We start from the raw sequence: 16743 nt of genomic DNA on the forward strand, positions 1-16743 counted from the left end.
GTAGCTTGTCTCATTTTCGAAATAATATTTGCATTTAAATCATGATAAATAGAAAAAAAACCAAGTTCGGTCAACTTTGACTCTATTGAAACAGTCTAAAAACGCAATTGTAAGCTAAACCCCTTACAGTCTAGTAATATTCAGTCATTTATCTTCATTTTGAAACAAATTTGAAGTCTCTAGCACAATATTTAGATTTATGGTGAATTTAAAAAAAGCTTTCCTTCCCTCCGCGCGCGGATTCTCCGCCGCAAATCTCCGAAATGCATACGTCGCATTATCGTTATATTGCTGCTTCATATTAGGCGTTTCATAGAGTTTTATATATGAAAGTGTGTGCATTTTATGTAGAATACAACAAAAACTAATTGAAGGTTGTAGCTTTTCTCATTTTGAAATATTTGCATATAAAAAAAATATATACTAATTTGACATTCCGTCAACTTTAACTCGTCGAAAATGGTTGAAAACTGCAATTGTAAGCTAAAACTCTTACAGTATAGTAATATTTAATCATTTATCTTCAACTTCATTTTGAAATAAATTGGAAGTCTCTAGAACAATATTTAGATTTATGGTGAATTTTTGAAAAAATGTTATTGTTATAATACAATTAAGTTTGTTCATACTTACCTGGCAGATATATATATAGCTGTATTTTCTGAAGTCCGACAGAATATTTTAAAAAATTCGCGGCACACGCAGTGGGCGGCCAGGTGGTAGTACCCATTCCCGCCGTGGGAGGCGGATATCAGGAACTATTTCCCATTTTCTATTCCATATTTATCAGTGCCAGCTGTCCTCCCTGATGGGGAGGTGGGTGGCGCACTTTAATTATATATACTGCAGTTAAAGTATGAACAAACTTAATTGTATATAACAATAACATTTTGTTCATGAAACTACCTGACAGATATATATATAGCTGAATCCCACCTCTTCGGATGGTGGGGAAAGAGACAGAATAGGATTTTTGGGAAACTTAAATTAAGTAGATGATATACATCTAGTTCCTCACCTGTTAGCATAGCCGACTTCGTGATTACTGTCACCAAAGTCTGCTTGCTGCGTTTAATGAGAGTTTGCCATCGAGGTAGGAGACCTGTAATGCCTGGTGCGCTCTAATAATGCTATCCATTCAAGGGGGCGGGGTCGTGACCAAGATGTGGACTATACTTCTGAGGGCAATGAAGCTAAAACCACCACCTGACCTAACCTATCAAAGTTAGTACATAACTTCTAGGCTAAAGAAAAGGAACGCGCCTCAAGCGACGAACCCTTCAAAGTTAAAAGCACACCTATCCCTTTTCTATAGGATAGGATTCGTGTTGCTTCCTGCCCCCAATAATATATCTACGGATATGTATGGTCCTAGCGACTTACGGATCTGAAATGTCGTCTTCACATCCCGTCGGGAGTGTGAAGCGAACACGAGTTGCTTCGCTAAAGCGTGGCACTCAGGATGTTACTGAGTGTCACTCTCTGTTGAAATGCTTCCGAGGCCGCGCCCTCACCTCTTGAGCATTCATATAAGAAAAAATCTCAAATCTTTATGCAACATAATGAATGAGACCTCTTAAAAGAACTCCTTGGCTATAATGCCAGGGTGTTCTTGGACATGAACCAGTCTGGTCTTTTTACGGAACACCGCAGATTGTCGGGAGTGTGAAGCGAACACAGAGTTGCTCGCTAAAGCGTGGCACTCAGGATGTTACTGAGTGTCATGCTCTGTTGAAATGCTTCCGAGGCCGCGCCCTCACCTCTTGAGCATTCATATTAAGAAAAAATCTCAAATCTTTATGCAAACACAATGAATGAACGAACTCTTAAAAGAACTCCTTGGCTATAATGCCAGGGTGTTTTGGACATGAAACCAGTCTGGTCTTTTTACGGAAACACCGCAGATTGTCCGTTGACCTTGACTTTCTATAGTTTTATCAGATAAAACTTGAGAGACCCTACAGGGCACAGGACTCTCTAATGCCCTTGCCCAATAATTTTGTGCCATACGCCTTGGTCTCCAGCCTTCGGGTCAAGGGTTAAGACAGGTTTACGTTCTTATCAATGAACGGAATGCTTAGAGGACAGACCGCATTATGTCCTTTAAAAGCAAAACCTCTGATGATGGCTAAACCTCACTAACCCTCTTTGTCGTGGCTAGAGCGGTTACAATAGTTAGCCTTTCTGGTCACGTGTATTAAGTTCGCAGAAAGGATAGGTTCGAATTGCTTTGGCATCAGAAACTCAGACTACGTCTAAGTTCCATGCCGGAACCTTTGATCCAGAGAATTTTAAGATCTCCACAGACCTCAAAGATCGTGAAGCTTTGTTGTTTTGACAGAACCGAATCTCTGAGCCTAGAGGCCGTCAACAACATATTTGCATATTCTTACAATAGTGTTTAGGGACTTCTAGCTTATCTCATACTTCAGACGGAAAGATTAGAACCATCAAGGAAACTTCAAACAGAGGTCGAGGTGGAGGAAAACAGTCATTTCCCTTCACTATCTCCAGAAACGGCCTCCTCCGATTGAACACTGAAAATAGGCAGCACTGCCTTGCCTGTGGCCAAGAGGCTGCCATTACTCTTGAAGATCTTATCGCTATGTACCGTTGAAGACGAAGGTAGATATTGAATGCAACCTACGTCTTCACAGACAAATCGAGAGAAGGATTCTCAAGATTCTGAACCTGTGCCTACAAATGACTGAAAACGCTAACAACGATTTTTTCTTTGCTGTCCGGTGAGAAGTCGTAGTTGCAATGAAAGCGGGGCGTTCTTCAGTAATGAAAACACAAGGGGAAAGCTGCCTGAAGAACTGCTTCTCATGGGCTGAACATTTGAAGTAGAGCTGTCAGGTCGGAGAGTAGGCGATGTCTTTTGACATATCTGTTAATTCGGGTTGAACAATGAACAATTGTACACCTACGAATATGAGATATTTTAAAGACAAACCCAGATGTCTGCAAAATCATTCGCATTATCGCAGTGTAGATGCAGCGGAGACTTGTACAGACTTCTGTTACCGTGCGTTAAACAGAAAGATGAAAGAGTCTAAGAGATATCTCTGTTGAAAATTCTCGCAATATCGAAGGCGATGGAATCTATCGTCACAGCAGTAGATGGCTCCTTCATAATTGCGACAAAACCCCGTTAATCAGAGACCTAAGTCCATGATTGTTTGGGCCAGAGATACGGTTCGGTAGTCAATCAAAGCAGGAGAGAGAGAGAGACATAACCAACCGTGCATCACGGAGGCCCAGCTGATACTGAGCTGCTATCAGGCAGTTCAATACGCAGTAGCTGAGCTTGAGCTCCCGCTGACTCGTCATCCCGAGTTGCCAGGTAATCCATATTCCACAAAGGAATGCGTTCGGCTAGACCACCGAGCTAAAAGATATGCTCGAGCAATTATATTTAGGCGAAACGAATTTCGGTAAATATAAAAGTTGAAATGGTGTTTGTCGTGACAAAACCATAAGTATATAAAATTGAAACAAACTCCTTTGGGAGGTTGCAGGCAACCCAGAGTTGCAGTTCAATTAGAATACTTCTCGTCTAAGTCGCAATCTGTAGAATAACTAGGAAATGCGCCTACCCCTCGACAATTCAACTGCTTAGTAGAATCATGTCGCGAGGTTAATATACGTAGTATATTTATAGGATTCTGAACAACGATCTCCATCCTAAATTCTTTCCTTCAAGAAAACAAAATAAGGATTGGTAGATCGACCACCTTCGATCTCTATCAAAGAGAGTGAAGGAGAAGTCTTCCCTCGAAGGAAACTTCAATGGTGAACAGAATACTAACTGCCTGAGTTGCCAGCTACTCCCTTTACGAAGGAAATAGGTATGATATTATCGAGCAAAAGGAAACTCTCAAGCAGGCCTATTTAAACGAAACAGAATTCGCTAAAACAGAAGCTGAGTCGGTGTTGTCGTAACAATACCTGCAGAGTTGTTCTTACTCCGAAAACTCTTGGAAGGTTGAAGGGAGTGTCAAATAAATACATTAGAACAACAGTTCTTTCGGCTTCTATCAGCAGAGGTAAATACGATATGCGTATATGACTTGACCCATGCGTTAGCAAAATGACGCAAAGATAAACTACGTAGTATTGTAGTAATTTGAACATCGAATTCTCTACTACATCTTTCCTCATCGAGGAAGAGAGAAAGAAAGGAAAACGACTGTCCACGCTCTAATGAATGAGGCTTTTTAAAAGAACTCCTTGACTCTTTACCAGACTCTTTTCCAAGAAAGGGAGGGTAGTAATATTCGAATAGAGATCATCAAGAGAGAACCGAGGATCGAAAAGGACCGTTCAATGTTCTTATGATATTGGACATAAGACTTCCCTCTTGAGCATTCATGGATCTAGTCTACAAGTCTTTTTCTTACTCCCCGGATGAGCCTCTGAAAATGAATGAGAGCTCTTCCGAAATTTGTTAACGAGTTTATCCGCTTAAACGATAAAAAGGTAAAACGTTAAAAACTATGTCAATGAGAACTACCCCATTTATGAGGGGTCCCCACCCCCACTTAAATGACAAAACGTTTAATATCTTGACAATGGGGAAAACGTCCTTACTTGACAAAACTATTAGCACTTTGCTAATAGGGGAAACCCTTTAACATGACCGAAAGTCACCCAGGAATCCGAGTATATAATTCTCCCGATTCTCAGAGAAATCGATGAAGAGGAAAGAGGGATCGAAGAAAAAATTCGGTATGTTTTTTCTCCGCTAACTCCGAATCCTTTTTTTTGTAAAGGAATATCCTGTGGAGAGTCCCTGAAAACCGTCGTCTTGTACGAGCGTTTAAAATAAAGCGTCAAGGGGCGTCCTAAGAAACGTGCGTGAACAGCAAATAAGACGCCTTTACTCTCGCAAACGTCCGGGTGCCGAGCTTCCACCGAAGCGTCCTGGCGAATGTCCACAAAAGCGTCTCATAAGCGTCCTGCTGAGCGTCCTCAAAGCGTCCTGCCGAGCGTCCTCAAAGCGTCCTGCGAGCGTCCTGGAAAGCGTCCTGCTGAGCGTCCTCAAAACGTCCTGCTTAGCTACGAGCGTGTCTGAGCAGAGAACACCAAGTCTTCTGAACGACGTTTCAGAGAGGAACTCGTTGAGCGCCCTGATGCATGCAAGGCCCGCCAAGAGGCGTCCTGGCGAGCGCCTTTCCAAACATCTCAATGTTACGTACGACCGCTTTTGCATATGACGTTGAATATTTTCAAGGGACTTCCTCATGTAGTCTCATGGAGAGCCGCACGCTGCTCCTGAAGTGTGTGAACACTAAAGGAAGACGTCATGGCTTTCGTCTTCAAGACGGGCCTTAAAGACCTTCATACCTTCTTACAAAGACAGGTCCGGCCGCCTGTGCGACAACTTGCGTCTTAGTAATGCAAAAGACCATCTCCAGAAACGCACTCAGCAAAGGAACGCCGAGCGTCCAAAAGACACCCTCGCAAGGTGCTTGCCGAGCGTCCTGGAGAATGTCTCCACTATAGGACGTCGAGCACCTCCAAAAGCTTTCTTCACGTCTAAATTGCCCTTCTTATGCCGAACCAGAGACATAAGTTGTTTGACTGTGCAAGCAGCTTGCCGGACGTCAAACTTATCAGCTTGCTTTTTCGAAGAAAAGCGAACGTTACATAACGTATACGGAGCGCCATTAGGAGAGGAGACGAATACTGAGTTACTCCTCCAAAAGGTGGAATCTAGAATGTCCTTGATTACCAAATCCTTTTGGAATGCTAGCGAGGTTGAAACAGCTCTAACTTCATGAGCGTTCACTCGCAGGGAGGCTCAATCACTCTTCTGGGCAAGATGAAATGAGCCTCCTTAATATTTCCCTTAGGGAAAAGAGCCAGTGGCATTCTTCGAAAAGGGTAAATGTGGTCTCTTTCTGATACATTACATTACCCGAAGGACCTCTTACTTCCTTCGTTTATGTAAATATAACTCGAGAGCCCTGACAGGGCACAGGACTCTTTCATCCTCTCGTGACGAGGAGAGAGGAACGTGAAGCGTCTCTTCTCTAAAGCTTCTTTATGGGGCGCGAGTCCTTCCGAGAGCTCCAACCCCTGTGGGTAGGACGCCTCGGAGGACGAGAAGCAATCCTTCAAGATTTTCGTGCACGTGCTCGATCTTCGGCAGCCTGGGAAGCGACAACAGGACCTTGCCGAAAGGAAGCCAGATCAGCATGAAAAACCCGTAACCTTCCTTCGGACTTTTGACATGCCCTCTCCCTGGTTTCCTGGGAGTCCGACAGAGGTCTAGGCCTAGAGGCGTTATGGGCGCCGATCTGACGTTCCCTCCTAACGAGAGAGAGGACGTGAAGCGTCCTTTTCTCTAAAGCTTCTTAGAGGGCGCGAGTCCTTCCGAGAGCTACAACCCTTGCGCGGGGAGGACGCCTCGGAGGCGAGAAGCAATCCTTCAAGATTCGTGCACGTGCACGATCTTTTAGCAGCCTGGGAAGCGTCAACAGGTTCTGCCGAAGGGACGCCAGATCGGTGGGGAGCCCCCGTAACCCTCTTGCGGCTTTCGACATGCCCTCTCCCAGAGTCCCGGGAGTCCGACAGAGGTCCAGGCCTAGAGGCATTATGGGGGCCGATCTGACGCCCCCTCCACAACACAAGGGGCACTCACACTTCACACTGATTGGAGAGCGAGCACTTTAGCCTAAGATTACTTGATGTAATCCTCTAGCAGACACTTCTTCTAGGCCCGTAAGCCATACCACAGGGTTAGGCAAAATAAAATCTACAGGAGGTTAGAAGGTTCATTTTTTTATCAAGATAATGTGGAGGAAAACTCCTGATTCTAACACGCTCTAAAATGCGTACATGAATCCTCCTTCTTCCGTAATCAGTCACACATTACACTAATTACATTGAACGTATGCAAAGAAAACATGTAAACGTCATAAATACTAAGCGAGTGTCTACCGAAAGTTCCGGTAGCCTCACCTTACCATGCAGACAACAAAGTCTGAAACTAGGCTAACTAGCTTCAGACATCAAATGCAATGAAAAAATTTACGATAGCGTATGCCTAGCCACAAATCCATTAATAATCGAAGAATAATTAGGATACTTAAGCGGCTAATGAAGTTTTTGTTAAACAAAATCCTAGGCGGAGGTCTGTAAACAGTTGTTTACCGACCGGTCGACAGAAAAATATGAATGAAAATGGGAAATAGTTCCTGATATCGCGTCCCACGGCGGGAATGGGTACTACCACCTGGCCGCCTACACTGCGTGTGCCGCGAATTTTTAAATTCTGTCGGACTTCAGAAAATACAGCTATATATATATCTGTCAGGTAAGTTTCATGAACAAAACCTTTTTTTACGTCCGCGCATTACGAATTCATGCATCATTTTGTGATAATATTTTCTCTATGTTGCTGTGATCGTTTTACAATGTGTCATATACCAAAATGATCGCAATTTAGTGTAAAATACAACAAAAAAAGGTAACTTGTTAGCTTTAACCGTTTTGCTCACAGCGCAATTTGAATACAATTATATTTGAAATTTTGTTTTCGCGCTATCGTATATCGCATTATTTATATATGATAATGATATTTTTTTTCATTTCTGATGGTTGCATACTAAACTTCAGGCAATGACAAAAAAAAGAGCCAAAAATTAACTCTTAATCTTGAAAACTAACGCGTGCTGTGATTTAAAAAAAAAAAAAAAAAAAAAAAAAAAAAAATTCCGCTTCGGCGCTCACTCCGAGACCCCCTCAGCATACGGGAGACAATTTTTATTATGCCCGTTCGGCGTAAGAGGGTTAATATGCTCATATATCATTGTGCTGCAAACCAGATGACTGGGTTGTAGATATCAGTTTATCTATCTTCTAACGGGCCTTCGTCCACCTCCTTTGGAACTCGTTTTGTTCTGGGAGGTGGTCAGGTGGTTAACTCCCAGCCAGTTTAGGATGTGTATACCTCCCTCCAAGTATAAGTCTATCCTATTATTAAGACTGAAGGTTTGTTCTGCATATGAACAAATGGCAAATTTTTAAATCAATTTGTATTTTTCATAGCTAACTAACCTGAGGTCTTAACGTATACTGCCCACCTCTAGCCGCCCCTCTTACTTTTTAATTTTTTTCCTGGGTTGGGGAAAGACTGAGCGTTATGGGGTTATGCACGGTCGCTTACCAGCTTTCACCTTGCATGCGCAGGTGTTGCCAGATCTCACAGATTCCTAGCTTACAATCTCTGATTGTAATAACTGCTTACCAGCTGCGCTTGAAAATATCCTATTGTTGAGACCTCAGGTTTGTTAGCTATAAAAAATACAAATTGATTTAAAAATTTGTCATTTTGTTTACTAAAAACACTTCTCACTTACCAAACTACTTGCTTAATGACCATACGTACTTATGACCAGCTCTTTTCCCCAAGTTGTTGCAGTAACAGAAAGTGATGGAGGTAACCCTTCGTGATTTTGGAAATCATACATTTAATACTGTATTAAGACCATTGAATCAGCTTTGAAGGGAGTGACAGAAAAGTGTATGCAAGGCATATGGAAAAATGGGTCAAAGGATTTGACAAAAACAAAACACATTGTTGATATCATAAAAATACACATTTTTTAATTTCTGGTGTGCTTACAAGTGCTGCTCACTTGTAAGGAAAGAATAGAAATACAAAATAAGTTCATTGAGAAGGGATTAGCTGATATGTTCTCATAAGTGAATGCAGCTATACTAAACCAAGGGTGTGGAACAAAATGTTCAATGGTTTACAGGAGTGGAAGAAATAAATAAACTGTTACAATACTATTGTGACATTTTGATTTGGAATAAACTTACTATTCAGGTTTTTTTTTTAAAAAGGAAAAAATTATTATAAAAAAAAAAAGAGGCCACAGGACCAGACTATAGTAGATTCACATCAACCGTGCATATGTCTAGGCCAGTCCCTTATGACGCTTCTGATTGGCTGTTGATAAGCCAATTACAGGGCTGAAAACTCTCAGTCCCTCTCGAGAGTTCACATAGGCAGGATGTATGTTCCACCTCTCCTGAGGGATACATCTTTCAAAAGTATCCCTCAGGAGAGCTGGAACATACATCCTGCCTATGAGAATTCTTGAGAGGGACTGACGAGTTTCCAGCCCTTGATTGGCTTATCAACAGCAAATCAGCAGTGTCGTAAGGGACTGGCCTAGACATCACATGCCTGGTTGATGTGAATCTACTATAGTATGTAGCAGGACGATATGATCAAATACAAGTACTATTACCAATTTCATAGAATAACATTCAAATACACAGTACTCATGTAACTTACCTTGCTTATGCTGAAGTGATTCACACAATATCCTCAATCCTTCTCCCTGGCCTTTAGCACTATTGATTTGTTCAATTTTTTCAGCTTCTGATGCCAAAATGCGAGCTTGTCTTTTACCTTCAGCTATGTTGATCTAGTAAACACAAATACATAGTTGATATTGCCATAATTCATTTTCCTTTGTTAATCAAATAAATTTACTTTCTTAAGCTGATTCAGAAATCAGAATATATTAAATTAATGTAAGTCATTGCAATATCTTAATAGAAACTAATCTAACAATAAGATACGTATATAGGACTGAGGTAAGTAAAGGTCAATGTAGTATGTGAAACTTCCTAAACAATGCACATCATTCAAAATGCTTAACAGGTTGACATGTGATCATAAAACAAGTACATTACTATGCTAAAGCATAATACCACAATTATTTATTGATTGCAATAGTATATGAAAAATGTAAGTTCATTAGTATATACGTACTACTAAATTTGCTTGGGGGAAATATTGAGAGGAGAATGTATAGTATTTGTTATGCAAAACTTGTAATTATGTGAACTTGCTTCAACAGAAGTATGTATAGTACAGGCAGTCCCCGGGTTACGACGGGGGTTTCGTTCTTGAGACGCGTCGTAAGCCGAAAATCGTCGTAAGCCGGAACGACGCTTGCAAATATGTCTTAAACTAATATAAAGTTATAAAAACCTTACTTGTAATCCTTTGGTTACACTACATGTTGTTTCCTGTAGTTTTATGTACAACCTGGAGTTATTTTCATAAAAGAATGCTGGTTCTTGAAGGTAAAAACTATTGTAATCCTCTGGTGACACTACATTCTTGAAGTTTTATGTACAACCTGGAGTGATTTTGCCAAATCTTGAGGGCTACAAGAACAGCTGATTACTATTTACGTATCATATAGACTAATTAAAGTAAACGTATCTTTAAATAGGCTTATTATATATTAGTATCAACAAAACATTTCCTGCCATGAGTCAGAGGCCGTTTAATGAAACGAACACTTCTTTGTCCTATCTGTTCAGAAAATAAACGTTACGTCAATCTCCGAGATCATTGTTGCCAAGGCGTCTCTCTCTCTCTCTCTCTCTCTCTCTCTCTCTCTCTCTCTCTCTCTCTCTCTCTCTCTCTCTCTCTCTCTCTGATCCAATTACACTGGAACCTTGAGATACGATTGCCCTAATATACGAATGTTTTGAGATACAACAGAAAATTTGCGAAAATATAAGCTTTGATATACAACGAAATATTTGAGATACGATTTTGCGATGAGTTTTAGTTGTATAGGCGACCGATAAATGGCTTTCAGTCTGTTTGTTTGTTGGTGCTGCATGTTAACACGTTGTTGTTTAGTTCGTTGTATTTGCGCCTATTTTTCGTGTTATTTTGTCTATTTTATTATTAACCATGGGTCTCAAAGCTAAAGACAAAGCAGGTGATAAGAAAAAACCCAAGAAAATGATTTCGATGGAAGCAAAACATGAAATTTGGCAAACGAGTTTGGTCGAAATCCTTCTACAATATCCACGATCATCAAGCAGAAGGAAGCTATAAAAACCTTCCAAAGGCATCACCATTATTTCTAAACTACGAACTGATTACAAAAAATAAATAAAAATTAGTTTAGCAATGTTATTTCATTTGTGTTTATTACGTAGTTATTAGTGTACATACGTAAATAAAAAGAGAACAAATCGTTCCCTGCCACCCTTCCCTACCTCCTCCCCCTGCCGGCCTCACGTCATCTTTCGTTGTGGTAAGTAAAATTCCTTTCTTTTTTTTAATTGATTTTATGAACATTTATTATCATTTATCACATTGCTATGTTATTTTATCATTATGTGTGTTATTACTCGTTTATTTGTGTATAAATTGTGTATATTATATGTAATTTAGCTGTGTTTAGGTGTGGTTTCATAGCGCTAGAACGGATTTATACATATTACATTATTTTAATGGGAAAATATGCTTTGAGATACAACTGTTTTGATATACGACGATGGTAACGAAACAAATTAAATTTTTATGTCAAGGTTCCAGTTACTGGATAATGTCTCTCTTTGGATACTTCGATTTTGCCAAATCTTGAGGGCTACAAGAACAGTTGATTACTATTTACGTATCATATAGACTAATTAAAGTAAATGTATCTTTAAATAGGCTTATATTATTAGTATCAACAAAACATTTACTGGCATGAGTCAGAGGCCGTTTAATGAAACGAACCACCTTCTCTGTCCTTAACTCGGAGCGTCGGAAGACGCCTCCTCTCTCTATCTCTCTCTCTCTCTCTCTCTCTCTCTATCTCTCTCTATCTCTCTCTCGCTCTCTCTCTCTGATCAAATTACTGGATAATGTCTCTCTTTGGATACTTGGAATTTGCGTTGTAATCTAACCAGAAACTTGGTTTTGTTATTATTACTGGACACAAGCAATGATTTTTTCATTATTTGCGCTTTTGGACTGTTATATGTAAACTTTGCGCACCGCAAGCTAGTATGTATTCATTCGCTCGGAAACTAGTTCCGCATATGAGGCGTCACTTAAAAAACAGAAAAATACGACATAAAAAGTGTCGAAAATCATCATAACCTCAAAATTTTTGTTGTAATCTAACCAGAAACTTATTTTTACTAATATACTGTGCTAAACTATAAAGGATTTTTATCATAGTATGCGTTTTTTAAAAGCGTCCTTAACTCGGAGCGTCGGAAGCGTCAGCGTTGTAACCTCGGAACAAGCGTCGTAACCCAGGACGGATTTTTCCATTGAATATTTAAGAAAAAGCGTTGTAACCTCGGAATGTCGTAAGCCGGAACCGTCGTAACCCGGGGACCGCCTGTAAATAACTACAGTACTCAACAAGATATTAGGCCGCTGTGTGTCAAGCGGCCTAATATCTCGTCGAATTTTGAAGGAAAGGAAAAGTTACAAAGAAATTTTGTCAGTCCATTAGTCAGTTTACAACTCGTAGAGAAAGGGGTGGAACTTGGACACTGACAAGGAGAGAGCGCTCAGTCACTTGTTTGGAGGTTTAATAAACGGCTGTATATATTCTTTGGTCAGTGCTCCCACTGCAATTTTTGCCTTCTACATATCACTTTATTGCCCTGTGACCTTAATATGGGCCAAGATGGCAAATGAGTCAACAGATAATAGCAGAGATATGTTGAAGCAATCTGGCCTTAAAGCAAAGCAGATATCGGATCAGCTGGGGGAGGAGGCATTCAGTTCAACGCTGAGTTGCCAGATTTAACGAAGGTGGCAACCATAAGATTCCGGCTCTGTAAAAGCACCCTGGTATGCTAAGAAGACCTCTGATTAAAGTTTGACTATTCTCAAGTGTCAACTACTTTTTAACTGACACTTAAGAACAGTCAAACTTTGATCAGAGGTCTTCTCAGGCATACCATGGTGCTTTTTCCGAGACGGAATATCATAGCTGCCACCTTCGTTAAATCTGGCAACTCGGCGTCGAACTGAATGCCTCCTCCCACACAGCTGCTCTGATATCTGCTTTTACTTTAAGGCCAGATTGCCTCTACGACATATCTCAGGTATTACCTGCTGACTCAAATCACCATCTTGGCCCATATTAAGGTCGCAGGGCAATAAAGTGATACGTAAAAAATTGCAGTGGGAGCCCTAACCAAAAAATATATGCAGGTTCTATATTAACCTCCAAACATGTGACTGAGTGCTCTCCCCTTATAAGTGTCCAAGCTCCACCCTTTTCTCTACGTGATGTAAGCAGCCTAATGGACTGACAAAATTTCACCCCAACTTTTCCATTCCTTCAAAATTTGACAAGATATTAGGCCACTTGACACAAAGCGGCCTAATATCTTGTTGAGTGCTGTACAATATATTGACTTGCAAAACTACACATAAGGAAGTACCTCAGCTGTTCGTACACCCTCTGAATCCAATATAGCTGCTCTTTTCTTCCTCTCGGCTTCAACTTGCATCTGCATGGCCTCTTGCACACGAGGAGGAAGCTTAATGTCACCTTAATAAAGATGAGAAAGATAGATGCGTATATGTATTAGTTGGAATGCAGAAGTAAATATTTTTCATACTTGCCAATACATTAGCAGGCTTTGACCAACATCAATAACTCAGGATCAAATAGCATTTCTAATATGGAGACAAAACGATATTTTTATAATACATAAAATGAAGTTTTAAAAATATATACTTAGTATTTATCATACGGACACAAAATGATATTATAATTAAATGAAGTTGTGCACACCCTCAGCTTACAAACGAGATCTAAGCATGTTGAATGCAATGGTAAGTTTGATTAGAGGAACATACATGATTGAAGATAGTAAAAGTAGACATGCAACCCACCCCTACACATAACAATAGGGGTATGAAGTTCTTCTGCATCCAACTTATCCGTAGACATGAAAGAGCCATATCCACTGTTTAAGGTAGAACTTAGGAATTTTAGAGGTAACACTAGAATCCATCATCACTAGAATCACCTCTGATAATGTTAATCCCTCAGTTCCATAGAAACACCACCACTATTGGTCAAAAGCAGAGCAAATCCACAACAACTTGCCACTCTACCAGGGGCTTGACTTTGATGAGGTATACAACAATTATCTGAAAAAGGCAAACCCCAACTTGAAAACATGATATTGTTATAATACAATAAAGTTTCATACATACTTACCTGGCAGATATATACATAGCTAAGACTCCGTCGTCCCCGACAGAAATTCAAATTTCGCGCCACTCGCTACAGGTAGGTCAGGTGATCTACCGGCCTGCCCTGGGCGGCAGGACTAGGAACCATTCCCGTTTTCTACTCATATATTTTCTCTTCCCCCTGTCTCCTTGCGGGGAGGCTGGGTGGGCCCTATCCGTATATATCTGCCAGGTAAGTATGTATGAAAACTTTTGTTGGTATTATAACAATATCATTTTCATACAATCAACTTACCTGTCAGATATATACATAGCTGATTGGCACCCTTCGGTGGAGGGTAAGAGACAGCTACTTCTGGAATAGACAGGTAAACAACATATGTTGTAGGTATAAATAAAAACCTTGGTTCCTACCTGATAGGTGGTAGACTTCGTGGGTGTTTGCCCCGTAGTCTGCATCACCTCAAGAAACTTTAGCGAGATATGTGATCTATGGCCAAGAATTCTTGTGGGTCTGCCGAAGGGGTCTTATCCACTTACTCGGCAGAGCCTGAAAGGACTTTGTCAATGGGTGCTGATCCACTTATATGACAACACACCTTATTAAGGAGCACACAACCAATCTCGACCACCTGATCCTAACCACCATGTTAGTATTAAAAATTGCTCCGAGTTATCCCCAAACTCTTCGCAACAACCATAACTCAAACCAAATTGCACACGCACACAATAATTTTTCCGAAAAAAAAAAAATTTATGATACTCATCTAATAAAAGATATCACAAGAGTTCCTTACTGAACGAAAGTGACTGGCTGCCTGTGCGGCATCTGCACTTGTTCAGCAGAAAGTCCAGAACATATCTATTAGACTTATGTATTAATTAAGGATTGGTGTTAGCTCCTGTACCCAGGATCGTGCCCGCAGACACGAAAGGACCTAAAGAAAAACATTTTTCATAGGTCACGACGCAACAGTTCCTTTCAAATGAGTGAGAAGCAAACACAGAATTACATCTCCCAATATGTCGCTTCCAAGATATTCTTCAGTGACATATTTCTCTGAAAAGAGAGAGACGTAGCCACTGCTCTCACTTCATGAGCTCTTACTCTCAGGAGTTTGAAAGAATCATCCGTGCAAGCCTTATGAGCGTCCGTAATGACGTTCCTGACAAAAAAGGCTAAAGCATTCTTAGACATAGGTCTTGATGGATCCTTCACCGAGCACCAAAGACCTTGTCTAGAACCTCCCAACTGTTTCTTTTTCTGTAAGTAAAACTTTAAAGCCCTTACTGGGCAAAGAGACCTCTCTGGTTCCCTGCCGACGAGACCCGATAAGCCTTTTACTTCGAAGTTTCTCGGCCAGGGATTCGAAGGATTCTCATTCTTCGCCAAGAATAATTCTTTGAAGGAACAGATGGCTGAATCTAGATTGAAACCCACTTTATCACTAAGGGCGTGCAGCTCACTAACTCTTTTCGCCGTCGCCAGTGACAAAAGAAACAAACATTTTCTCGTTATGTCACGAAACGAGGCCAAATGCAGGGGTTCAAATCTCGCGATGAGGGACAAGAAACTTAAGTACCATGTCGAGATTCCAGTTAGGGGGAGAAGTAATCTTAGACTTCTTGGTCTCAAAAGATCTAATCAGATCATGTAGATCTTTATCGTTTCCCAAATCTAGGCCTCTATTCCTAAAGACGGCCGAAAGCATACTCCTATAGCCCTTTATCGTGGCTACGGAGAGACGCGATTCTTCTCTCAAAAATAACAGAAAATCAGCGATTTCTGTTACAGAGGTACTGGAGGAGGACAACTTCTTCGACTTACACCACCTTCTAAAAACTTCCCACTTCGATTGGTAAACACGGATAGTGGAAGTTCTCCGGGCTCTAGCGATCGAGCTTGCTGCTTTGCTAGAAAAGCCTCTCGCTTTGACAAGTCTTTCGATAGTCGAAAGGCAGTCAGAGCGAGAGCGGGGAGGTTTTGATGAAACCTCTCGAAGTGTGGTTGTCTGAGAAGATCCTTCCTTTGTGGAAGGGATCTGGGGAAGTCTACCATCCACTCCAGCACCTCTGGGAACCACTCTTGAGCTGGCCAAAAGGGGGCTATCAGGGTCATTTTTGTCCCCTTTGAAGTCACAAACTTCCTGAGCACTTGCCCCAGAATCTTGAATGGGGGAAATGCGTAAACGTCTACATGAGACCAATCTAGCAGGAAGGCGTCTACTGTTAGAGCTCTGGGGTCTTCTACTACTGAACAAAAGACTTCCAGTCTTTTTGAGAGGAACGTGGCAAAGAGGTCGACATGAGGAGTCCCCCAAAGAGACCAGAGATTCCAACAAACTTCTGAGTGGAGGGTCCATTCGGTATGAAGGACCTGGTTCCTCCTGCTCAGCCTGTCTGCTCTCACGTTCCTTACTCCTTGAACAAACCTCGTCAAAGAGAGATGTTCCTTTGAGATGTCCACAACAGCAGGTCTCTTGCGAGCTCGTAAAGGCATACGAGTGAGTACCTCCTTGCTTTCGAATGTATGCAAGGGCGGTTGTATTGTCCGCATTCACTTGGACTATCTTGTTCCTCACTAAAGGTTCGAAGCTCTTTAGGGCTAGGTGTACGCAAACAGCTCTTTGCAGTTTATGTGCCAGGACACTTGAAGAGCATTCCAAGTGCCTGACACCTCTCTCTTTCCCAAGGTTGCTCCCCAACCTTTTTCCGACGCGTCGGAAAACAATACAAGGTTTGGGTTC

At 41.2% G+C, this 16743-nt stretch overlaps 2 protein-coding genes across 2 annotated transcripts in view; one reads left to right on the forward strand and one right to left on the reverse strand.

Moving 5' to 3' along the window:
• Positions 1-16743, forward strand: part of LOC135219589 (stomatin-like protein 2, mitochondrial) — a 187012-nt gene that overhangs the window by 13917 nt on the left and 156352 nt on the right. The gene's annotated exons all lie outside the window — the stretch shown is intronic.
• The window catches only part of LOC135220276 (stomatin-like protein 2, mitochondrial), a 50822-nt gene continuing 43261 nt past the window's right edge, over positions 9183-16743 (reverse strand). Inside the window, exons 3-4 of the mRNA XM_064257535.1 lie at positions 13234-13343; positions 9183-9449 (exon numbers count right to left, since the gene is read on the reverse strand). Coding sequence (XP_064113605.1) covers positions 9198-9449; positions 13234-13343 — 362 coding nt within the window. The 3' untranslated portion in view covers positions 9183-9197. The remainder of the gene's footprint in view (positions 9450-13233; positions 13344-16743) is intronic.

Source organism: Macrobrachium nipponense, chromosome 1, assembly GCF_015104395.2.
Source record: "Macrobrachium nipponense isolate FS-2020 chromosome 1, ASM1510439v2, whole genome shotgun sequence".
Classification (NCBI taxonomy): Eukaryota; Metazoa; Arthropoda; class Malacostraca; order Decapoda; family Palaemonidae; genus Macrobrachium; species Macrobrachium nipponense.